The following is a 23932-nucleotide window of genomic DNA, read 5'->3' on the forward strand; positions in this document are numbered from 1 at the left end:
AACGGACAAGTCGTTATCTACTGTACGATTAGATTAGATGAGGCGGCAGCACACGGCACAGCTCGGGCTCCGCTGACACAGCCGCTCTGACTCACTGGCCCCCGGGGCCGCATCAGCATGCTGTGCACGGACCAGCTGCGCACGGACCAACGCGCACAGCCTGCCCTTATCTCCCCATGTATATAAGCCGGCCTCTGCTGCCCTAGGGACCTCAGTTTCGACCTCTTGTCCCTAGGTCAGTAAGCCTTCAGTTGTATCCTTTCTTACATTACTAACCAATACATTTTCTTGTCCCTAGCCTTAGGTTTGAGCATTGCTCACCATCGCTTCGGTGAGAATCAGTCGAACGCCCCCAGCTCTTTTTAGGTTTTCCCCCTGTCGCTAGACCTCAAGTCGCGACATTAGGTCGAAACTCCACAAAGCTGCCGGCGTTCCTCGGAACCCCACAAACTCACTTTCCTTTCCTATAGGTTGGGTGGTGCGCACCCCTACTGTACCCTACAATACGTAGATAGCATATGATACATCGCCACCACTTAAGGGACGAACTCTTCGGTATCTGCACTTCAGTGGGTGATACTTGTCCTCACGGACGCGTGGCTTAGGTTCCTGCTGCATACTAGCCAAAAGCAGTACTGGGCCCCACGTGAACTGCGAACCTTAGTGTTATCTCGGGCGCCGTAGGTGTAAGCTAGTATAGCACGGCCTTTCGTAGTACGCGCACCTCCCCTTCCTCCCCCCATCCAACGTGGCTGCCTGCCAAGGCCAGATCCACGCATTCGACTTTCAGGATCTCATCGACGTCTACATCCCAGACGGCCCTGAGACTATCCTCTACCATTGCGAGCAGCAGCCGTGCCCAAATCGGACACCCCGATCGATCGAGAAAGATTACCCTCGTTACAAGGCAATCCGACGAGCGCAACATCCGCTCGGTCCTCGAAGCACCCTTGCATCTCAATCCGCCTCGCGGCACTCTCGCCCTGTCTCCCCTAGCTCCCGCCTCCCTCAAACTGTCATCACCAATCCAGGTCAAACACGAGGAGATCTCCCTCCAGACCCTGCGCTAGAGCCTGAGCCTGAGGAGGGTGAGGGTGAAGAAGGAGTCTCGGAGTCCGAGTCCACGGATTCTGCTCGGCCCACCTCGCCGACAGCGCTCGCCCCTGCATCAGCAGTCCCTGACATACGTGACCCCCCCGCCAAACTTTTTCCGGCGCCTTCACCGCCGACTCCGCTGAGAGGCCGCTCGAGCACTCGTTCCTCTCGAAGTTCGACCAGCGGAGGGCCACCACAGCCGCCTCCGCCCCCGCAGCGTCCTCCGTCCCCCCCAACGCCGATAATGTCCTCTCCTGCAGCCGCCCCTGATAAGGAGACTTCGAAGCTCCTTCTACCGCTCCGCTATGATGGCAAGACCGTCATCAAATGCGACAGGTTCCTGTCGCAACTACGCATTTATTGGTTGATCAACACGTCGTTGACCACCATCGAACTCAAGGTGCAAGTTGCGCTGAGCCTGCTCGATGGCGACGCCCGCGCCTGGGCCACGCCCTACTTTGCCCAACTCACGTCGGTGCAGATGGGTGTACAAGGGGTCACGACCCCCTTCAGGAACGAAGCGGCCTTCACCGCTGCCTTCAAGGCTCGCTTCGGAAATCTCGACGATGCGGCAGCAGCACAAGTGGAGCTGGCAAAGCTCTGCGCGGACAAATCGGTCTGCGAGAAACGCACCGCTGCAGAGTTTTCCGTGCTGTTCAAGGGTCCGGCGGATTGCTCTGGGTATGGGGACCTGGAGCTACGCGACAAGTACCTGAGCGGCATCCCCTCCCGCGTGTACCGAAAGATCGAGCTCGAGACCTTCATCACGGGCAAGCAGCTGAGAAGCGCGCCACTGAGGTCGAGCAGATTCTCGACATCAGCCAGGCCCGTCGGCCCGAACTAAATAACTTCTTCTCGGCCCAAGGTCGAGGACGCGGTGGGGCACGTGGTGGTGCACCCCAGTCACACGCAGCTTCGGCCAGCATCAATGCGGCCGTCGGAAAAGACAACTTCCCCGGCACATGCTTCGGCTGTGGGAAGCAAGGGTACCGACGATTCGAGTGCCCCAATTGTAAGGACAAGCCTTACACAAAACGCGCTGACGCGCGGGCTACGGTTGCCTCGGGCTCCACCCAGGCTGCGACAAGCACCCCCGTCACGACAACACCCTCGGCAAGTATAAGTGCCGCTTCAGCGAAGTCCGAGCAATCGGAGCTGGCGGACTTAATGGCACAGGTGAAGTCGATGCGCGAGGAGCTCGAGCACTATCGGGCGATGAAGGAGGAGGGTTTTTGATCCGGTCTGCGCTTTGTGCCGCACGTGTCGGGCCGCGAGTATCATCATGTAACAAGTATAATGTATTGTCGACTGCAATGGTGTACGAATTGGACCAAGGGTCCCAACATTTTCACATCCCAGTACGACTTCAAGGAAAAAGACGGCATAAGGACATAATCGCTATGGTGGACAGCGGAGCCACCACGAAGTTTATCAACAAGCGATTCATTATCGAGAATAAGGTGCAAATGCGGAAGTTGAAGGAACCAATCCCGCTATACAATATTGACGGTACCCTGAACAAGGACGGAAGCATCTCGGAGGTAGCAGTGCTACAGATGCATATAGGAGAGCACGTCGAGAAGACAGTGTTCACGGTCACGGACATCGGTCCGGAAGATGTGATCGTCGGGTTGGATTGGCTACGCGAGCACAACCCTGAAATTGATTGGGAGAAGGGCTCCCTCAAATTGTCACGATGCCCTGAAACGTGCAGTGCCAGAAGGACTGGCCGAATGGAGCAAGCTGTGACTGCGCGCGATATGGGGGTCAGGCCCACGGCGCGCAGGCGTTCGCCGAAGTCCAAACGGTCGGTTATAGGTGCCTGCCGGAGCAAGGTGCTCCCGGACTTCGAACCCGAAGAAGATTCGGTGGAAGTAGAATGGGATGAGGCCGACTTGATTGAAGCCTGGGAGCAGGGTATCACGCTTCCCGGCGCCCCTCAGCTGTTCATCGCAGCAGGGCACACGTATTCCCAGCTGTTCGCTGAGGAAGAAATCAAGAAGAAGGTCGTTAAGACCGCCGAGGAGTCGATACCTAAACAGTACCACGAGTTCCTGAATGTCTTCTCCAAGGAAGCATCAGAATGGTTACCCGAAAGGAAGCCATATGATCACGTGATCGAACTCGTACCCGGCTATTCGACATTCCATTCGAAGGTGTACCCCCTGTCGAACAACGAGCAGGAGGAGCTTGACAAGTTCCTCAAGGAGCAGTTAGTGAAGGGCTACATACGGGAGTCGAAATCACCCATCTCGTCCCCTTTCTTCTTCATCAAAAAGAAAGAAGGGACGCTTCGACCCGTACAAGACTACCGCCGGTTAAACGCGATCACCGTCAAAAATCGCTACCCCTTGCCGCTGATCGCCGAGATGGTGGATAAGCTCCACGGTGCCACGCTCTTTACGAAGTTTGATGTCAGGTGGGGCTATAACAATGTCCGGATCAAAGCCGGTGACGAATGGAAGGCCACCTTCGTAACTAACCGGGGGCTGTACGAACCCCTGGTGATGTTCTTCGGCCTCACCAACTCCCCTGCGACCTTCCAGGCCATGATGAACGAGATCTTCCATGATCTCATCGTTGGCGGAAAGATCCTTGTGTACCTGGACGATATACTCATCTTCTCCACCAATAAGGAGGAGCATGAAAAGGTCACGCGCGAGGTTCTGCGCCGCCTTCAGGACAATGATCTGTTCCTGAAGCCTGAGAAGTGTGAATGGGATGTTCCCAAAGTCGACTACGTCGGCTATGTGTCGCGACTTGAGGTCAAGCGACAGGGGAATACCTAAAAGCAAGGGGCGTCCGACTGGTTCTCACCGAAGCGATGGTGAGCGAGGCTCAAACCTAAGGCTAGGGACAAGAAATGTATTAGTTAGTGAAGGTAAGTAAAGGATACAACTGGGGCTTACTGACCTAGGGACAAGAGGTCGAAACTGAGGTCCCTAGGGCAGCAGAGGCCGGCTTATATACAGGGGAAGATAAGGGCAGGCTGTGCGCGCTGGTCCGTGCGCAGCTGGTCCGTGCGCAGCATGCTGATGCGGCCCCGGGGGCCGGTGAGTCAGAGCGGCTGTGTCAGCGGAGCCCGAGCTGTGCCGTGCACTGCCGTCCTATCTAATCTAATCGTACAGTAGATAACGACGTGTCCATATCAGGCAGGTAGTACAGAGGTCACGGGTTCGAGCCCGCGAAAAGGAAAAAATTAAAAAACGGCTAGGCGCCGTACCAACTCGTGACACTATGTGTTTGGTGGCGATGAGGTGGCGATGGATCCCGCGAAACTAAAAGGAATCAATAAGTGGCCAGTACCCCAAAACAAGAAAGATGTTCAGAAGTTCCGGGGGTTCTCCAACTTCTACCGCCGCTTCATTAAGGACTTCGCTAAGATCTCGTGACCACTTGACCGGCTCACAGGGAACGACCCATGGCATTGGGGCGAAGAGGAGCAGTATGCCTTCGACGAGCTCAAACGGCTCTTCGCGACGACTCCAGTCTTGGCGCTGTACGACCCTAACCGGGAAACGCGCATTGAAGTCGACGCCTCGGGCTACGCCACTGGCGGTGTATTGATGCAGAAGCAGGACGACGGCAAATGGCACCCCATCGCCTACCAATCTCACGCTATGGACCCAGCCCAGCGTAACTATGAGATCTACGACAAGGAGATGCTCGCGATCATTGAGGCACTAGACGATTGGCGCCACTATCTCGAAGGGTTACCCAATCAGTTCGAGATCATAACCGATCATAAGAACCTCGAGTACTGGCACACGTCTCAGCATCTCACACGTCGCCAAGCACGCTGGTCACTGTTCCTAGCTCGCTTTGACTTCCGCATCATGCACAAAGCCGGGACATCGAATGGAAAGGCTGATGCCCTGTCACGACGATCGGATCATCAGGTCAGCGATGAGGATGATAACACCGATCAGGTGGTTCTCAAACCAGAACGTTTCCGCATCACCTCTGCCAGATGTGGCCATGCTTCGGTGATAGCTGATCAGTCGCTTCTGAAGCGCATCAGAGAGTGCTCGGAAAAGGATCGGGAGGTGGCCAAGGCACTTGAAAAGGTGCAGGACCTTGGGCCGCCCCGGCTACAAAGGGCTTTTGAGGAGTGGAATGCCGAGCAGGGGCTTCTGTTGTTCCGTGGGTGCGTGTACGTCCCAAAGAACGCAGAGCTCCGGCGGGATATAGTCAAGATCCACCACGACTCGCCGATTGCCGGTCATGGCGGTCGTGCCAAAACCCTTGAGCTCTTATCGCGGAACTATTGGTGGCCTGGGATGTCTAAATTTGTCAATGAGTATGTCAGCACCTGTGACGTGTGCAACCGTACCAAGACATTCCCCACCAAACCCCAGGGCCCGCTGAAGCCAAATGAGATCCCTGAGCGCCCGTGGCAGATCATCACGACCGATATGATCGTTGGCTTGCCGAAGTCTGATGGGTTCGACTCGATCCTGGTCACCGCCGACCGCTTCACAAAGCAGGTCCACTTCTCGGCCTGTCATGAGACCCTGACGGCAGAAGGTGCGGCCGACCTGTACATCCGCGATGTGTTCAAGCATCATGGGGCCCCGGCCAAGGTCATATCAGACCGAGGTCCCCAGTTTGCTTCGAAATATCTCCATGCCGTGTACAAGGGACTAGGGATCGAGCCGGCGCTGTCTACAGCATTCCACCCTCAGACAGACGGCCAGACTGAGCGCTGGAATCAGGAAATCGAGCAGTACCTGCGTGCTTTCACAAGCCACAGGCAGGATGATTGGGCGAAGCAGTTGCCGCTCGCGGAATTCGCATTGAACAACCGAGTTCACTCCGTGACCGGGCACTCCCCATTCTTCCTGCATCAAGGGTACAATCCTGAGATCCAGGTTCGGATCAATCCGATGTCCGCGATGCCTGCGGCCGCTGATCGGCTTAAGATCCTGAAGGAGATTCGCGACGATATGCGCTCCGCACTCGAGCTGTCAGCCGAGCGTATGAAGGTGTACTACGATAAGCACGTGCAGGAGGCACCGGTCTTTGCGCCGGGGGACAAGGTCTGGCTTGACGCTCGGAACCTTAAGCTGAAACAGCCGAGCAAGAAGCTCAGTCCCAGGCGCCTCGGACCATATGCCGTGCGGCGAAAGCTCGGAGACCTGGATTACGAATTAGTCCTGCCGAAGTCGGTGCCGGTGCACCCGGTGTTCCATGTCTCCTTGCTTAGCAAGTACACGCGTAGCGACATCCCGGGCCGGGAACCGGAGGAGCCGCCTGCGATCGAGGTCGAGGGTGACGAGGAGTACGAGGTTGAGAGGATCAAAGATTCAAGGATCTTCCGGCGTCAGCTGCAGTACCTCGTCAAGTGGAAGGGTTATGATGACTCGCATACGTCATGGGAACCGGCGCGCAACATTGCCAATGCGCCGGCCCTCATAGCCGACTTCCACCGGAAGAATCCGAATGCCCCTCGTCGTCTCAATGCTGCTGTATTTGGTGGTCTCAACTTTCGGCCAATGCCTTCCCCGCTGACTGAAGCACGCTGCCGCTCTGGGTGGGAGATGGGCAAGGGCACCTCGCATGAGGTCATGCGCCGTTGAAGGGGGGGTAATGTCACGACTTGGTATGGCATCTAGCCGTTTTTTAATTTTTCCTTTTCGCGGGCTCGAACCCGCGACCTCTGTACTACCTGCCTGATACGGACACGACGTTATCTACTGTACGATCAGATGAGATAGGACGGCAGTGCACGGCACAGCCCGGGCTCCGCTGACGCAGCCACTCTGACTCACCGGCCCCCGGGGCCGCGTCGGCATGCTGCGCACGGACCAGCTGCGCACGGACCAACGCGCATAGCCTGCCCTTATCTTCCCCTGTATATAAGCCGGCCTCTGCTGCCCTAGGGACCTCAGTTTCGACCTCTTGTCCCTAGGTCAGTAAGCCCATCATGTATTCTCTTTCTTACTTAACTAACTAATACATTTCTTGTCCCTAGCCTTAGGTTTGAGCCTTGCTCACCATCGCTTCGGTAAGATCCAGTCGAACGCCCCCAGCATCCTTCAAAGTCTGTGTTTCCCCTGTCGCTCGACCCTAAGTCGCGACAGGGGCCCATACACGAAGGACGTCCAGTGGTAGAGAGTTGCCGTGTTTGAGGCTTCCCATCACTGTAGTTCTGCAAATTCTATCACGCCTGAGTCACAGCGGCAAATTTGAACACCGCTTGGCAGATGTTGCAGGACTGCAGAGTGCGCTGCCGCATCGTGCCATGATCGAGCGTGGAGTGTGAACATATCACGCTGACAGTGGTGAGTGTCACGCTTGCTCAGTCAAAAGAACCATCGCCCACCACTCATGTCTTGCTGGGTGAATCGGGCTTGTGTACCAGAACACACAAAGCTGTAATATAACGGATCGGATGTCTGATCGTTACAGCGGGCAAAAAAACGATAGGCGCGACCACCTCCAACAACTGTTCTCTCCGGCCGATGATCCAAGATGCCGCAGCCACAGCAGCCGCAGGTCTACAGGCCGGCAGCTACAGCAGGTTCGACGATGTTCGGGAAACACGGGCGATGAACCTTTGGCTTGCATAACGGCTCAAGGTGAGGCGTGAGAATCTCGCTTGTTTTGGAGTGACCGTGACCGCGCATTAGCACGACATCCTTATTTTGTATTGATGGAACATGGCGGCTACAGCTCGTTAGAGTTGCAGGGGCATCATAAGGTCTACAGAACATATGTATGAATGAGTGAAATTGAAGATGAACAATATGTCAGATGGGACAATCTGCGTAAGTCGGCGGCTACATTGTGTGGCTGCTGTGGCTGCGGCATCTCGGATCATCGGCCGGAGAGAACAGTTAGTTTGGGTGGTCGCGCCTATCGTTTTTTCGCTCGCTGTAAGAAACGCAATGAGTAGCTCTGGATCTCGCCCATCACATGTTTGCAGAACACCTTAAGAACAGTCTGCAGGCTGTCATTTCACTTCACCTTCATTTCCTCTCAATCGCTCTTGCACATAGCATATACTAAGTGCCTACTAGCATCTACAATAATCAAAATTAGAATTTCCATGGTGCGCAGTGGAGATCACGCAGTTCTGCAAAATTGATGGGTTTTGCAAAACCCCGTATCTGATAGTATGTAGCTCTGGACAATGCAAGGCACAGCCACTAGAAGTACACCACATCTCTTCCAATTGGGTAACGATGACCCTCGCGAGTACAGGAGATCAGATCTGGAGTATATACACAGTAACAGCGGAAGAATGGCTACATGATGGCGTGGCATGATCATCGTCACTACTACGATAGCAAGACAGCAGGGAGGAAGAGCAGATGATCTGTCCGTGAGCACGGGCTATAAAGAACTCCTGAGGACGCAGCAGGTGTGAGCATACGACCAGTACAGGGCGAGCAGTACAGTGGGATGCATTACATGTGAATGATAAGGTTACAGAATGGTGACTGAACCGGATACGAGGGGACAGAGGGAGGGCAGAATATGACCTAAGCGATGAGACTCGCACGCGAAGAGGAATAGACAATGCACAGAACCAATGGAATATCGAGGGACTGCATCCTATGTCACCTCAAGCACCGATGTCTCCAGTACTCGGAACTGGCTCGTATCCTTGGATAGCTCGGACCAGCCGATAATCTCGCGCCAGTTGACCTGATTAGCCTCTTTTTCGCCTGCGCCAGCGAAGAGACCTAGATCGTCGTCGGAGACTCCGCGGAACATCAGGAAGAGACGAGTGAATAAGCAGTTCTCTGCCGTGACGGAGATGTCAATGGCTGCAGCGATCTTGCTTGGTGACATAAAGCGATAGGCGATGTTGCGATGTGCTGCAAACGCAGACATGTTGTGACTGGTTAAACGTGCGAGATAAGCTTTAAGTTGCAATAACGAGAGTTGCACATACTTGACGAAGTTAGTCCGGGCTTGGAGTGACATTCCAAGCGAGTCAAGGACGCGCATGAGATGAGGAATGAAGTCTCTGAAGGACATAGCAAAGCCGTTTCGCGGTGCAATGAACTCGTTCGGATCTACCATCCCAGGTTCAGGTCTATAACATCAGGAATCAGTCACAGTTGTGCCATACACGACTTGTAGAAGGTCTCACATCGCCTCGTAATAGATCGCTGTTGCGGTCACCTCACTCTCGAAGTGCTCTATAGCACCTCCCGGGTGCACGCGCATGAAGTATTTGACCTTGTTCTCGGCGACCGGCTCGGAAGGTGGCCAAGTGATTCCCAGTTTCCAGAGTGGGGAGAAGGACAAGACCAAGTCGCAATACTGCTGGGTCGGAGCATAGATATGGAGATGGCACTTTGCCGTAGCAGGCTTTGCTGCAACTGCAAGCTTGGTGAGAACTCGGGAGTCGACTACCAAGTCCTGGGTGACCTCTGGGCTGTTGACGAGACGCGTTCCGGTAAACTCCATCTTGTGAACGTCTCCGTCGTGCACGATGTCGAGCTTGCCCCAGAAGGAGCCGTCGACTGTCGTCCCGTCGTCCATGCGTGCCATGTCGAGTTCGTCTGACGACACCATTGTGTCCAAGGCGACTTGTTGCCCAGGACTCAGTTCCAAAGCAAATGTCGCTGGCATTTCAAGCACGGGCGGGGGACTTATGAGATTGTCAGCACAAGAGGGACGTCATTGCCTGATTTCATGACTCACGGAGGCGGGCTACGGATAGATATGCGTTTGAGTGAAGGTGCATTGGTAGCGACTATTGATGAGAGACTCACGGAGGTTCATCCTCAGGTGGCGGAGGTCCATCACTGACGATCTCTACCCTTAGGCCTTGCACACCCATGATAGCAATCTGATATGAGTCCTCGGACGTCAACTGTACATAACCCATTTAATTACGAGAGTGGCGCGACAAGCTTGAGTCTCACATATATGTATGGCCCTGCTACTAGTCGCTAGTGCTGACTTCAGCAGTGGAACCAAGGAAGGGATCGATGAAAGCTCACGGCTGCATGGAGAGAGGCATACTCAACCGGTACGCGCAGACTGAACATGACATCTGGTGGGGGTTTGATCCAATCTCTTGCGACGGCGTCGAGCTCCTGCAAATGATTGTCAGACACCACGGCCTTGAGGGTTTAGATGATGAACGTACAACAAATGTATTCGGCAGCTAGAACGCAATGTAAGTACAAGAAAACTCGGGTTCGTAGCTAATATAAGCGCCTGTACTGACCATTCGGATTGTTTCCATATCCCCAAACGCGAGGGTCAGCAGACGCTGCCTTGCGAGAGCCATTGGGTTCTGCCTGTTAGGAGCAAGCTCGACATCCTTGTTGCTTTTGGGAGTCTTGAACCTGCCCCAGAAGCCCTGAGAGGATGGCAGACTCGCGTTTGAAGCCCTGGAAACGCGTGAGGGCGTTCAGGTGAGGATCCGGGAGAGGGGGAGGCACGTACGCTGGCGATAGAAGCATGATCGCGGCCTGCGGAAGCGGAATGGATGAGAGTGAAGGGGAGAACGTGAGCGGAAGATTAGGAGATATATGGAGAGGATGAAAGTCAGTGAAGAGTCATTCAGTTTGAAAAAGGACTTGTGGTTAGATCCACGAGGCGGGGGAACACGAGGCAGATACAAACAGCAGCAGCTGAAGGACTCGCAGGTACTGGGGTGATAATCCTCGATATCAGATGGCTGATTGCGCGGGGGCTGTACGGCGAGGGCGACCCCTGTGCCCTGCTCGCCGTTGACGTCGACGACGAGCACAATGCAGCGCAAATGCAGCACAAGCAGCGCGTCTGGGAATTTGTGCGATGGATCTCATCTGCCCCGCACAGGCGCTGGCCCCGCGTAGCTCACGTGCGCGCCGTGGATTTCCGGCGGGTTTGCAGCACTGACGTCGCGTTCCTCTTCCTTTCTCTCCCAAAATGTTGCGCACCGCCCTTCGTGCCCAGCTGCGACCGGCAACCACACTCCGCTCGCGCGGATTTGTCTCGACCGTGCTGCTGACCAAGGCATGGGAAAACGAGCCACTGAACGACCTCAAGGAGGAGCTGAAGCGACGAGGCCTGTCCCAGTATGTCCAACGTGACTTGCCCCGGGAACGCATTCTGAAATAGTGCACAGTAGAGGTAACAAGGCCACGCTCGTCACCCGCTTGCGGACAGACGACAAGGCCAAGTCGCTCGCCCCAGCCCCTTCCTCGGTTTCGCCGCAGGCCGCCCAGCAAGTGCGTCATGCCTCGACCACCGAGGTTCCTGGCGTGCCGTCCGCAGAAGCTCCGCCCCCGCTACCGAAGACGTACCCCAAACAGTTCTTAGACGTGAAAATGCCTGATTTTTCACAGCCAGACTCTGAGTCGCCAATTCAGATTGTACGTGTTCTTGTACTTCTAGCGTGACCACTCATGGACAGCAATCACTGACCTTCCTTGGGCTATTCTAGCCTTTTCTTCCAGACCTTTGGGACTCTTCCCGAATTCAGGCCGAGTCCGCACCCAAGTCACCCAGCGTGGAAGAAGAGCTGCCAAAGATGGTCGCGGTCGCTGGCTCAGTCACTCATCATGGCGGTGGACCCACATACAACCTGTCCAACACGGAAGCAGATGACCTATTCTCGTCTTCAGCGTCCCACACAGGTCCCTCGGGCTTCTGGAGAGATGTCGCGGAGGATCTGAATTTGCCCACGTCATTGAATTTACCCAACGCCGCGAACGGGGCCAAAGCTCTCTTTGATATCGCGGAGAAGACGGAGACCTCCAGCGTGCGGGAAACGTCGCACTCACGGACGTTGGACAGTGACGAAAAGAAGGGCGTGTGGGTCCTCCTCAGTCTCCTGGGAGGATCATGGCTCGCCGCTGGTTTCCTACAGCCCACACCCGCTTTCGCAGAGAATGCAGCGGAGACGGCCGAGGCAAAAGTAGACACACACTGATTAGATTGCTATCTGCCTTGTCCGACAGACGAGTCTACGCTAGTCTTCCCTCTACATTCCTGTATCCTATCGTAGTGGCTGCGACTGCTATGGGACTTCGCCTAGATAGTGTAGCATATTCTACTTTCTTGCAAATCACATGATTACCTCTGCTTTGTCCTGCACGCCCATGGCCGGACAAGTTGTTCGTCGTCAAATTCGTTGGTTCCATGCCTCCGCCCGACGTGCACACCTTGTAGGGCCACCTGATCCTATCTCCAACCTCCGCCCTGTCGTCTACGACAACGATGTCCCACAAGTGCGCATGGATGTCACGCACCCTTACTCCTTAAGAGAGTTCCGGGGAGACACGCGAGAGTATCAGTGGAAGATGCAGCGGCAACAGTTGGATGCGTTCAACCACGCATTCTGGACAAACGTAGGCTGATGCATTTTTATACAAGAATACGGCAGAGCTAAGTTGTTACGAATGCGCAGAGCAATTCCCGCTTCGAGGCAGCTAAACGCGCTGTGCTCGAGAGTCTGCCCGCCTCGTGTTCAGTAGAGGACCGCGAGTTCGCACTCTCCGGCTTCTACAGACGGTGGGCTATTCAAGAGACGTCTCGCCAGCAGAGCTACAGTGCAGAGTGGCGGAAACGGAACCGGGCGAGCATCTTCCTCGGCGGGCGGCTCGCATATGAGCGGTTCATGACACGCATCTCGCGGCCATTCTCGTCGAATCATGAGAGCAAAAATGAATGATCTGCTATATGTAGAGTCCGTGCGCTATTTTACACTCATTCACCGCGCCTGAGATCGTCCTGTACTAGCTGCCGGATGCACATGAACGTCTCGTCCATCCTTAATTCTGCCAGCTCTTGGCTCTCCTCCTCCAAGTCCCGTCTTATGTCCTCAGCCTCGTCCGGCGAGATGCCTGTATACCGCAAGGCGATATCGGCGTGCTGCGGAATCTCCAAGGCTTCGGACGGCGCCATAATGTAGCCTTCGAATCCGGCATTCGGTCGTATCGTCGCCCGCAGCGCGACGTACAGCGCCGAACCCCTGAACCTCGCGTTTACTTCCTCGTCTGTTACGTTGACTGTCTGGCGCAATACGTCCCAGCTGGTACATGCAAACATGAATTATAAGTTGAGCTTTAGATCCAAAGAGTACGTACTCGTCGTGGATATAGATGCGTCTCCAGATGCTTCTGTAGGCAGCCTTGACTCGAGCGTTCGGAATATTCTTTGAATCATGGGATCAACCAAGGCGCTGCGTCGCGCATATGCATCACTTACTTGGGCTCTATTAAGAATATCAAGGGCGGTGGCGTAACTCTCCGGACTGTTGGTGTTATCCTTCAGACTAAGAATTTCAGCAATGTCTTCCGGCGCCAATGCTTTCCCTTGAAGTAACCGGCGCACAAGCAACTTGAAGACCTAGGAGCGATGTCAAGACAAAACTGGCAAAGAGGTTGCAATGATTGCTGACATGTTGGAGTGCTCTGCGCTTGCTCAGCCGCGAGGCTTTGGTCTCTGCAATCGTTTCGACCTGCTTCTCCAGCGATTGTTTTCCTCGAAGAGGGGCCAGGGCAGATTTGAGGTCGTCTATGAGTGTCTCGTGAATGCTGACGAAGTCCAACCCATCGTGGAACGCTAATCATATTCTCAGTCGGCCTACCGATCTCACAGACCAGAGCTGACATACCATCGAGCACACTCTGATCAATTGGGATATTGTTCTCATGTAGCTGAGCGATTTGAGCGAGCTTCCCGATGCTGAGGACGAGCTATAAACATGCATCTCAGAGTATGCACTCTTCAGGAGATGAAGCTCACATACGTGCTTCGAGACGAGCTCTGTGGCGCGCCCCGCTTCTGTGAGCAGAGCCTCCGACACAAGGCTGTAGCGGCGCTTCCCCAGATCGTGAAGCCACGAGACGGACATATTTGGATGCTCAGAGAAATAATCATCCAGATACTCGTCGTCCTGCTGAGCAAACATTGTCCGCAGTTCCCCTATGAGTGTGCGGATGAGGGTCGGATGAGCTTCTATGACGTGAGGTTGACTAACCATGTTCGATGTACCACTGATACAACTCCGTCGTGAACTCCTCCTTGAACTTGTCTATGTAGGACTGGATCCGCTCAGCGTTCGGATTATCTTGTGGTGGATAGATAGTGTCCTTATGGCAAAGAGATGCAAGGCTGCGGAAGTCGCGGTATTTCTCCGCCAGCTGGAAAGCCTCGTCGGCGAATTTGTTCCTGCCTGCGGGCGCAAGTGAGTATGGGTGACAGGCTTGTTGATGATGTCAATGGCTCACGTAGGGCCTCCAGAATCTCAGGACGTGACTGTTCAAACGTGTTTTCGAGATCAATGCGCTCTCGCTCGGACGCAGAGTCTGCAGCAGCGGCAGGGCTACATTCATGATCAGCTATATGCTGTTGGCAAGCATAACAGCCACCTACCTATCTAACCAGTCCAACCGTTCCTGTATGCAAGCGAACATCCATGTCGCCAGTTCCGGCAGCTGACCCTTGGGGACGGCTCTTGCCTTCACTATCTCTGGATCAGCCACAGGGGTCTCCACCAGCTTTGTAGTCAGGCTAAAGAGTTCTGAGAGGACTTCGACGACCGACGGCTGACTTGACCATGGATCGAGCAGAGGTAACGTGATGCCATATACCGCCATGTTGTATTCTCGATAGCTAATTGCTGACTTGAGGATGGTCTATCGCCACCGGAGTGAGTAGACTAAACCCGTAGGATCTTCAAAGTAATGCTCACAACCACGATCCAATTGGCTTGTGATATGTCGTCGGGCAAAGAGAGGCTATGCTCGTAGGAGGATTGCCTGACAATGCCAAGCACGTAAGGCAGAAGACCCCCAAGATCTTCGACTTTCATTCTGAAGAATGCGCGAACGAAGTCGTCATGATTACCTTCCCCGACTGCGTCCATGTAGGCTAACACTGCGTCATATAATAGTACACTGTTGGATTGGCTCGCGCTGAAACGTGGTTAGAGGCCGACATGATTACCCAAAGTGTCCCCTCCGCTTACCCAAGAAAGTTGTTGTGCTGCATCCAGAGCTGATGTGCGGCGTACAATTTCTCTCCATCTGTCGCCAATCGTTGACGAGTTCGTTGAGACATCTAATACAAAATTGAGTGTTCTGCAAAGCCGTCCTTGATATCTCTGAGTGAATATACCTTCCCAAGAACACCGTTATCGTTGATGAATTTGATGAGGAAGCTCAGTCGGTCCTTCCGATTTGACATCTGTGTATGAAGATCATGGTTTGGTTTGATCAGCTCCCAGTCTGCAGTAGGGGATAACACTTTGTTAGTAAGCTAGAAGAGATAAAATCGAGGAGATCGTTACCGGATTGCATAACAGCTTGGCTGAGCTGCTCTGCCCCTGACATTAGGGCTTCTTCGTCGATGTCGGGCGGAAAGCTGAAATGTAAGGGGTTCTTTGAAATGGCCAGTGAGCAACTGGAAATAAGGAAAACAAGTGCCCGCCACACACCTCAGGAGAGGAGCCATATAGGATCGCTTGAGTCATGATTGACTTGATGAGATTGGCGCGACCACTCCTAGAGCAGAAGAATCAACAGGGGCTTAACTCACAAAGATGGGACTCTATACTGGGGATTATATCTCTTGACTTGATCCATATCAATGAGTGCTTTCATCAAGACTGTGGCGGTCAGTAGAAGCACCTCGCTATCACCAGGTACAACTCCGACTCCGAGCGTGCGGTCCTCTGTAGATTTAAGCTCGAAGCGGTCCATGTAGTCATTATCTGCATGACAAGGTCAGTTGCTTGTTTCGTCTATCACAGTACACTTCAGGTACCTCGAGCGCAGAGGGTCACGGCATCTCCAAATTGAACAGCTACTAGCTCGCCGTCCAGGATCATGTTCATTCGAGGATGCATCGGGGCACCCGTCAGTAATGTCTGGAGTATAACTCTCGGTTAAAATGGTCCTGTGTTTGGGAAAGTTCAGACCTACACTCTGATATGGTACACTCTGTACGCTTGTCACTACTGGAGCGGGCTGCCCGCAGGAAAGGCGGACAAGGGCATGAATTCTTCGAGGAGGGACATTGGGGTCCATAGCTGATTCCTCTTCTTGAGCTGCGTAGGAGATCAGGAGAAGTAATTTGCCATGGTCACGGGTATTACTTCAGGTAAAAACGCTCGGTTACCGTTACTCTATCTAAGAGCATAGTCATGCTTACCTCTCGATCTTCAAGTCCAACAATTCTAGGTCGAGGTCTGCGTCATCGGAGGGCGCAGAGGGGAATGCTTTCCGTATGGCATCTTGTACCTGCTCAGCCACCTCCTGCTCAAAGCGTAACTGTTCCCAGCCCTCGACAGACATGCTCCACTTTTGTAGCCGTGTATCTGAGATGATCCACAAGAACCTCTCCATCACATCCTCTGTCTCATTCGCAAGCGCAACAGCAGTGATGTTGCCTGTCTCTGGTAGGAGACTGGTAGGAGACGACAAGAACGACAGAAGTCGTGTAAGAGAGCCCGATGACTGATTTTGGCCAAAGGTGCGAAATACGAGATGGTGGCGGCCCCCACTCACAGTCAGCGACAGACGGAATAAACGACCTGCTGAAGTTGAGGCTATGTACGTGTGTGGCTGTGTAGCGTTGCAGTTATGATTAGCAGAGCTGGAGAGCATCTTAAGGATGATTTTGACATACGTCTGCCCTGGTCAATGTTGTCACCTGTTCTTCGCTCTCGAGATTGAGTTCAGTGACAGAGAAGTTGTCTCCACCAGCAAGGCCTATTCCGAGACTGTCCCAATAACGGATCACACCACCAGTAGATATCACAATGAGTCCTGGCTCCCTTGTCTGTCCATGTGGAACGAGAGCATGGAATGGCGTCGACAAGTTGTCGCCCCAGTTACTCCGTGGGCATTGAAAAATATAACACGTTGGGATCCCAGTCAGGGCCTGACAGAGAGAATAAAGAGGACGACCCAAACCGCGCCAAGCTGAACAGCCTACCTGAGAGTACTGCCATACAAAGCACGTCTCGCGAGACGCGACGACTGCATAGTCAGTCAGCGTGTCGACCTCTCCCGTGAATCCTTGGCTATAGAAGTCTAGAGAAAACCAGTCGTGAAGTTATACGACCTTGAACGTGTTCCGTTAAATGGCGCACCTGCATTCTTCAAGATTTGCTTCACCTCAACTGGGAGGTGAGAATAGAAAGCCGCAGTGAGCTCAGAAGATTTAGCAAAGAGGTTCTCGTCCTTCGTGTGCTCGTGCATCATGTCTTCATCAACGTCCATCCCAGAAACCTGGGACCTGTCATCTTTCACGGAGGGTAGCCTTTCCTGATGCCGAGATGCGACCGGTGTGGCGAGTCGAGAAGCAGGCCTTGAGCGCCTTCGTGCTGGTGGAGACTGTGCATGGGGTGAATAACGCAGGCCATGTGTACGCGTCGACGGCGCAGGGGAGAAGGACGCCATGGGCAACGCGGAGGAAAGAATTGGCGGAGGTGAGGCTGAAGAGCGCGTCGAGGACGCGAACGCGTCTCGTGCGCGTCTTGTCTGGCAAACACGGTCAAACATTGCCTCAGTGCGTACCATCATGCTTGGGATTGAGAACTACGGCAGCGACAACGACAGCGATGTCGAGACACTGCCTGCGCCGTCTGCGTCCTCGGAAAAGCCCTTGCTGGCATCTGACCTATCTGCACCGGCCAACAAGTCGACGATCGCCCTTCCACCACCTTCGAATACGTCCTCGTCTTCTGCTAAATCGTCAGCTGGTCTGTCCTTACCACCCCTGAAGAGCAAACGACCGAAGAAGATAACCATTGGGCTTCCGGAGCTCCCACCTATTGACGGCGACACGACTCTCGATAGCGATGAACGACCCACCAAGAAACCACGCATCGAACCTGGGGCTCGCTCGTCTGTGCTTCTGTCTATGCTGCCGGCGCCCAAGAACAAGGCTGTGGTTCCAGCTACCCAGGAAAGAGTCCTTGGTTCTGGACGTGGGCCCGGACTAGTGTTCAACACCGGGTTCAGTCGTAATACACGGGCTGTGACGGTGGAAGATGCTGAAGACTCGGTTGATAACCCAGACGACACGGGGGTTACTCAGTCCACAGACGGCATCAAGTCCGATACAAGGGCCTCTCTCCCATTTCTACCTCCATCTCTGGTGAAGGGTAGATCCAATATATCTCTTGAAGAGAAGGCAGAGCGTCCGAAAGCCGCACCTACAATCACTCCAGCACCTGCCGTCGACTTCTTCTCGCTGAGTATGTACCTCACTCTTTCTATCCTGCACTTTGTGTTTGACAACCCGACAGGCTCTTCTACCTCGACGATATCGTCTACTACACCAGCAAAACCCTCTGCCGCTGTACTGACAGCTCCATCTGTTGCATCGTCGTCAGCGCCATCTCTTCCTCTATTCCCTGGCGTTTCATCCGCGCCGAAGGTTGATGACTTCGTCCCACCTGAGCCTACACCTCAAGACCTATACCCCGGGTATTATCTCCTTCCGTCTGGTCAATGGGCCGCATATGAACCGGAGTACTACCGGTCCTTCTACAACAAGTGGAAGAAAGAATACGACGATCACGTTCGTGCGTTGGAGAAGGGCATCAAAGGCTTTGAAGCGGTAGAGACGGAAGGCGCACGAGAGTTTAACGCTCTGCAAGAGATGGAGAAGGCGAAGAGAGAGATTCAGGAGCACGAAGAGCGGAAGGCACTCACGACGGGTGACACAGAGGCGGCTGCGCCTAAGATGAACATCAAGGTGCGGCATCCGTGACTCACCAACTGATTGCGTTGTTCGTTAATGTATCGTTCCACGTTTAGGGGGCTGCCTTGGGTGGACGAGCGAAGACAAGACACCAACTTTCGACCCTTCTCACCGAAGCATACCAAAATCGTGAGGCACTCGAAGAGAGGATTGCCCAAGGAAGGCGGAACAGGAAGGAGGCCGGGAACAAATATGGTGAGTGCACCTGCTAGCTTGACCCAACCGAGTGCACCACTCATTTCGAGCAGGATTTTAGCAATGCTAGACCAGCATCCACATACATTGTACTCCGGATACCGTACGCTAATCATATTAAAACCACTGTAATAGTACAGACATGGACTAAATGTACACATAGAAAACATGATCTACTTCTGCGATGACGAGAATTCTACGCCCAGAGTAAGATAGTGAGACGTTGTCATTGTGAAAGTTGACTCACTCGTGACAGACTTCGTGCCCTCTGAGATGGCGTGCTTTGCTAGCTCACCGGGCAGGATGAGGCGGACGGACGTTTGAATTTCTCGAGATGAGATCGTAGACTTCTTTGAGTACGACGCAAGCTCTGTCCCGAGTGTCAGAATCATCAATCCATGAGTATCTATATAAGACTCACTGGACGCCTCCGTTGCGATACGCTCGAAGATATCGTTCACGAACGAGTTGAGGATGGCCATCGCCTTGTTTGAGATACCAGTGTCAGGGTGCACCTGCTTGAGCACTACATCGGCCATATATCAATGACCTCATAAGTTTTCAATGTGATACCAACGTACCCTTGTAGATATAAGAGCTGTAAGTCTCCTTGCGCGCCTTTCGGCGCTTCTTCTTCTCACCCTCAACAGCAGGCTTGGAGGATGTCTTCTTGGCAGCTTTTACACCCTCAGTCTTCGCTGGTGCCTTCGCAGCGGTAGAGGCAGGGGCTTTAGAAGCAGTGGAGGCGGGCTAAAGGCATGTTATTTCTTATCGTATGGAATGTGGCAACCACTATGCCTACCTTAGGTGCCATTGTAGTGTTCTACGACTCTACTTCAGCCGTTGTTGTATAGACAATTCTTATGAGGGTCAGCTCACCTTTGAAAGTAGAAATAAGGCGGGCAGGCAGTAGTGGTGGGAGCAGGAAGAGAGAGTGAAGCGACGACGACATCGCGTCGACTGCTTTTAAACAGAGTACACGGACATCACGTGGTGACGCGTTAAACAAGCCCCCGGCCACAGACGCGTCAGCACGTGATCGCGACGCGACAACTGCCACCCCTAAGGTCCAACAACTTCGCGGTAGTGGCGGATCCAAGCAACCAATGCAGACCCAAGATCGCACTTCTACTTCAACAACCGAGCTTACTCATTGGTATGCTACGACATCGGCAAGTCTCTATGTAGTGATTGTTCCCACCATGCCGACGACCTTCGTCTCAGTATCCTCTGCCCACACGTACATCATTGCGTTGCCCTGCTCTGCTCCATATATCGAAATAGGCTTGTTGACAATCAGCGGATTTATGGCGCGGTAAGTGAAGGATTTGATTGCCACAGATGGCCACTGCATCGCGTACGCTTCAAGTAGCATTAGAGCCGTCAGTGGCCCGTGCACGAGCCTCTCTGGGAATCGGTGGCTGATGAGTGATCAATCACCGCGCAAGCATTTTGCCTACCGGGATATCCCTCGGATGTCTGTGCGTACTCTCTATCGAGGTGGATATAGTGACCGTTGAAAGTCAATGCAGAAAATCGGAAGAGCGTTGTGGCGCTAGGCAGGTACCGCAAGTATAGATCCGCTTTGACAGGCAGATCTGGGACTACACGGCTGGTTGAAATCTGCGTCAGATCCTGGACATCCAGCGTACATACCCGTCTTGGTCGTCCGGCGATTCCCTGGAGCGGCGAGATACACATGCGATCTTTCCTCCTCGATCGCGACGGCCGCGTTACCTTCTGCGCGGTACGTGATATTTTGTTGTACGAATACCATCGGGTTGCCTTTCTCGAAGCCCTTCTTAGCCACAGAACTAATTGTGGACGTCGCGGTGGCATTTTGACCAACCAGAAGGGGCCCCTTCCATTCCATGCGGCCGCCCGCCCACATGCGTCGCGTCCATGGCTCTGGCGGACAGAAGTCCTGGTCTGTCCCATCCGGACGTAGCGCATGCTCGGGGTTCCGTGGATGGAAGAATACTAAATGGTGGCCATAGCCCAGGGGTGTACCTAGACTCGCAGTGCTCGATCAGCCTTCTACAATCTATATGCAGCGGCCCCTGAGAGTGCACCTTCTTTGGGTTGCTCGGGCGATCTGAGGGACCCGTCGCGCGTCGGCAGGGTGACATAGAGATCAGACAAATGCTCGGCGTGAAGCGCGTCGGCGAGCGTGAGTCTCTTCTCAGCGCGGATCCATTCATCGAGGACAGCGACGTGTGCGGGAGATACGAAGGAAATGCATCGGTGGACTGGCGGAGTCAAGACGCTGCGCCGCTGTCCTGCGGCGACAAGGTGTGTACGGGGAATGGTGCGGACATTCGCAAGGAGCATACTATGCCGGACCGATTCGCGTGTAGCTGCAGAAATGTGGTATAACGTTGCAACTGGTCAACGCAGGAACTTGGTCATCGCTACTGCGCCCGATTCGCGCCAACAAGAAGAGCTTACCGTTTAATCACGATCGGGCTGTGCAAGCCTCTGAAGGTTGACAAGTTCTCGTCAGCAGCCGCCCTACAAGACAATCAGGTGCGCGATGACATCAGCCTCAGTTTGCTGCGTGATATAATTCCGTCTCGACTCAAAACTGGCCACCTGGTACATGATGTGCGCGTCTCTGACATTCCTGTGCCACCTGGGAATGTACTCACGACAGGAGGCTATCGTGTGGCCACACAAGGTAGGCAGCGACGTTTCCAGTGGACTGGGTCTCTCAGACTGATATAAGGATTCTCATAAGCTGCTAGGGACACACAGAATGCTGCCGAACAGAGTGGCAGGAGAGTCGAATGGCAAACTGCGCAGATGCATCACCGCGGTTGGCCGGGGCTCTTATCCAACAGTGACAAGTGGGCGGCAGATTATTTGCGTTGGACGCTGTGTGCCCTGAACCTTGTTTGCTTCCGTGATTTCTCCAAGTATATCGAGACCGCTCCACGGAGGATCCATACGTACGTTTGGGGTACTCTGGTCTGCGTAGTGAGTACACCATGTTCGTGACCGCGGGCGCGAGTTGGCGCATGACGAAGCAGCCTCCACGCTGACAATTACCCGGGTGGGCGCTGCTGGTAGCGACCAACAATAGCACGCTGTGTTTCAGTCGGTGAGTCAAGTCTGCTGGATCTGTACGGACAAGAGTAAATCGGGGCAACAACCGTCGCAGCCAGCTGACAGGCGTGGCGGGCGGCGGGGGCGAACTCGTCCCCCGATCAGGCCTGGTATGGCAGGGGAGGTGTGACGGGCTGTGTGACACAGCGCGTGTCAGTGTCACCCTGGGACGCGTAGCCGTGAATTGGATTTTTTTCGCGTCGCGACGCTCCAGCCGTCTCCAGCCCACCGCCTTATTATCTCGCCTCCGCTCCCCCAGCGACCTTATTCTTTTCGCCCCCACCACAATTGTCGCAGCCCCTGCAGTCGTTGTGCTCCGAGTCAACGCGGTCAACGCGCCGCCATCTTCACCCGCGCGGCTAAATTACAGTTGCACTGATTGGGGACATCAGCCCCGAGCGAACGGACTCCGCCATCTCGGCACCTCTTTAGGGACGCACGCTCGATCTGCCCTCGTCCGCATTCCTGACCGCTTCCCCATTGTTCACCCTCCGGCCTCCAGCGTCCCCGCTGGACAATGACCTATCGTTCCCTCTGATTTCTCTCATAAAGCCTCTACCCGGTCTCTCTGTTTGTGTATCATTATTGCCCCAACATCGCGTCCATCCGCTGTAGCAACCACCACCAACGCGTCCCGCAGTCACTCGACGGTCTGTCATGGCTGCCATTGTATCCCCCAGGCCTCGCGCCGCCCGCTCTTCGCGCCGTCCATCTTCCTCTAGACCTGTTCCTCCCTCCCCCTACACTGCTCAGGACGGATCAGCGGTAAGCACCGCCTTGCCGACTGTCCCCTCACAAGCAGCCTCATACCGCCCTCAGCGCGTCAATGTCAGCTCGCACCCGCACAGGCGGACGCGACACAACCCAGCTAGGCTCATGTCGCCTATTGATCTTTTCGATCCACGCGCGAACGCTTCCCACGTACGTGTTCACTAAGCCTCTTCTACTATGTCCCGACTCACGTCCCGCCGGGTCTCCAAGTCATCTAACCCATGTAGCCCTGCCAAGAAACGTAGAGGCCCCACGTTTAATCCCGTTCGTTCACCGCGTCGACGCCACTGCTTGCGAGCAGACTGCCCCATTTCCCCACTAAGTGGTCCCGCCTTCTTCGACAGACTTCCATGGATCCAACAATTGGAAGCCTCACCAGAAGATGTCTCTGTATTCGACACGGCGGACTTGTCGCTCTTGACCGAGGAGCTCTCTCAGCCACAGTCCCCATCCATCGGACCTATCCGCCGGCGCAAGCATTCCCTCCACTCAAGCCCTCTATCAGCGCCATCCATTGAGCGCGAACGCGATTTGTTTATTGCACCGGCTTTTCACGAGTTGCCAGTATACTCACTTTTACCTCCGGACCGAATCCCGTCGAGCCCACGGACTCCTCCGCCTCGGGAACTGTTCCTCCCAGATGAAGTCCAGTTCCACGGTCTTCACCCATCTTTCCCACTTGGGCTTGACGATGCATGGCGGCGCCCCGACATTGACTCGCCTTATTAATTGACTCGTCCGACGCAACTTGACCTCTCGACCTACTATTGACCTCGCCGCATTGCACTCGAAACACGCAACAAACATAGCAATCCACATCAACTGCGCTTTACTTGCTCATTCCTCAAGCTCTTCACATGTCGTTACGCCTCTCCCACCGATCCAACTGCAACTCGATATCAACCTGCTGTCCCATCTCATCTACACTCAGCCATACGCTCGTATATTGCCTCGATGAACCCTTTATCTGCTCGGTATAATCTTTGGTCATTTCCAGATTCCGAAGCCATTCCGCTTAATATATATGTGCTGCGTTGCTTATACTTTTCCAGCACTTGACTTATGCTCTTCGTTTTCTTATTACCTTCTC

At 54.2% G+C, this 23932-nt stretch overlaps 9 protein-coding genes across 9 annotated transcripts; 3 read left to right on the forward strand and 6 right to left on the reverse strand.

The window, feature by feature from the left end:
• Positions 1-3413: 3413 nt before the first annotated feature.
• POSPLADRAFT_1134436 (hypothetical protein) lies at positions 3414-3836 on the reverse strand (the record flags this gene model as incomplete). The annotated part of the gene is made up of 2 exons (XM_024484476.1): positions 3414-3668; positions 3705-3836. Coding segments are annotated over 2 exons (387 nt in total), but the record flags the coding sequence as incomplete, so codon positions are not given.
• Positions 3837-6867: 3031 nt separating this feature from the next.
• POSPLADRAFT_1114203 (hypothetical protein) lies at positions 6868-7228 on the reverse strand (the record flags this gene model as incomplete). The annotated part of the gene is made up of 2 exons (XM_024483430.1): positions 6868-6993; positions 7055-7228. Coding segments are annotated over 2 exons (300 nt in total), but the record flags the coding sequence as incomplete, so codon positions are not given.
• Positions 7229-8300: 1072 nt separating this feature from the next.
• On the reverse strand, positions 8301-10826 carry POSPLADRAFT_1065175 (hypothetical protein). The gene is made up of 10 exons (XM_024481912.1): positions 10510-10826; positions 10289-10454; positions 10208-10225; positions 10059-10154; positions 9981-10007; positions 9828-9928; positions 9757-9765; positions 9200-9703; positions 8999-9142; positions 8301-8944 (listed from the first exon to the last, which is right to left on the reverse strand). The coding sequence occupies exons 1-10, from the start codon at positions 10524-10526 to the stop codon at positions 8656-8658; spliced, it is 1371 nt and encodes a 456-aa protein (XP_024342081.1). The 5' UTR covers positions 10527-10826; the 3' UTR covers positions 8301-8655.
• Positions 10827-10977: 151 nt separating this feature from the next.
• On the forward strand, positions 10978-11983 carry POSPLADRAFT_1032096 (hypothetical protein; the record flags this gene model as incomplete). Its single annotated transcript, XM_024476826.1, has 3 exons — positions 10978-11126; positions 11177-11423; positions 11495-11983. The coding sequence occupies 3 exons, from the start codon at positions 10978-10980 to the stop codon at positions 11981-11983; spliced, it is 885 nt and encodes a 294-aa protein (XP_024342082.1).
• A 169-nt stretch (positions 11984-12152) lies between these two features.
• On the forward strand, positions 12153-12724 carry POSPLADRAFT_1044685 (hypothetical protein; the record flags this gene model as incomplete). The annotated part of the gene is made up of 2 exons (XM_024478587.1): positions 12153-12401; positions 12461-12724. The coding sequence occupies 2 exons, from the start codon at positions 12153-12155 to the stop codon at positions 12722-12724; spliced, it is 513 nt and encodes a 170-aa protein (XP_024342083.1).
• Positions 12725-12759: 35 nt separating this feature from the next.
• POSPLADRAFT_1054050 (hypothetical protein) lies at positions 12760-17282 on the reverse strand (the record flags this gene model as incomplete). Its single annotated transcript, XM_024480481.1, has 21 exons — positions 12760-13084; positions 13140-13207; positions 13261-13401; positions 13454-13617; positions 13670-13751; positions 13805-13980; positions 14036-14230; positions 14286-14380; positions 14431-14693; positions 14750-14972; positions 15026-15117; positions 15175-15284; positions 15347-15437; positions 15494-15560; positions 15613-15769; positions 15823-15925; positions 15981-16152; positions 16210-16622; positions 16687-16941; positions 16996-17093; positions 17153-17282. The coding sequence occupies 21 exons, from the start codon at positions 17280-17282 to the stop codon at positions 12760-12762; spliced, it is 3420 nt and encodes a 1139-aa protein (XP_024342084.1).
• A 178-nt stretch (positions 17283-17460) lies between these two features.
• On the forward strand, positions 17461-18983 carry POSPLADRAFT_1044687 (hypothetical protein; the record flags this gene model as incomplete). Its single annotated transcript, XM_024478588.1, has 2 exons — positions 17461-18765; positions 18828-18983. 2 exons carry the CDS (start codon positions 17461-17463, stop codon positions 18981-18983), a joined length of 1461 nt encoding a protein of 486 aa, XP_024342085.1.
• Positions 18984-19056: 73 nt separating this feature from the next.
• On the reverse strand, positions 19057-19884 carry POSPLADRAFT_1073441 (hypothetical protein). The gene is made up of 6 exons (XM_024482607.1): positions 19846-19884; positions 19769-19789; positions 19548-19716; positions 19388-19492; positions 19214-19336; positions 19057-19162 (listed from the first exon to the last, which is right to left on the reverse strand). The coding sequence occupies exons 2-6, from the start codon at positions 19778-19780 to the stop codon at positions 19140-19142; spliced, it is 432 nt and encodes a 143-aa protein (XP_024342086.1). The 5' UTR covers positions 19781-19789; positions 19846-19884; the 3' UTR covers positions 19057-19139.
• A 262-nt stretch (positions 19885-20146) lies between these two features.
• Positions 20147-23539, reverse strand: POSPLADRAFT_1044689 (hypothetical protein; the record flags this gene model as incomplete). Its single annotated transcript, XM_024478589.1, has 7 exons — positions 20147-20373; positions 20427-20570; positions 20623-20976; positions 21039-21323; positions 21919-22086; positions 22512-22581; positions 23417-23539. 7 exons carry the CDS (start codon positions 23537-23539, stop codon positions 20147-20149), a joined length of 1371 nt encoding a protein of 456 aa, XP_024342087.1.
• Positions 23540-23932: the final 393 nt, after the last annotated feature.

Source organism: Postia placenta (assembly GCF_002117355.1).
Source record: "Postia placenta MAD-698-R-SB12 unplaced genomic scaffold POSPLAscaffold_3, whole genome shotgun sequence".
NCBI lineage: Eukaryota > Fungi > Basidiomycota > Agaricomycetes > Polyporales > Adustoporiaceae > Rhodonia > Rhodonia placenta.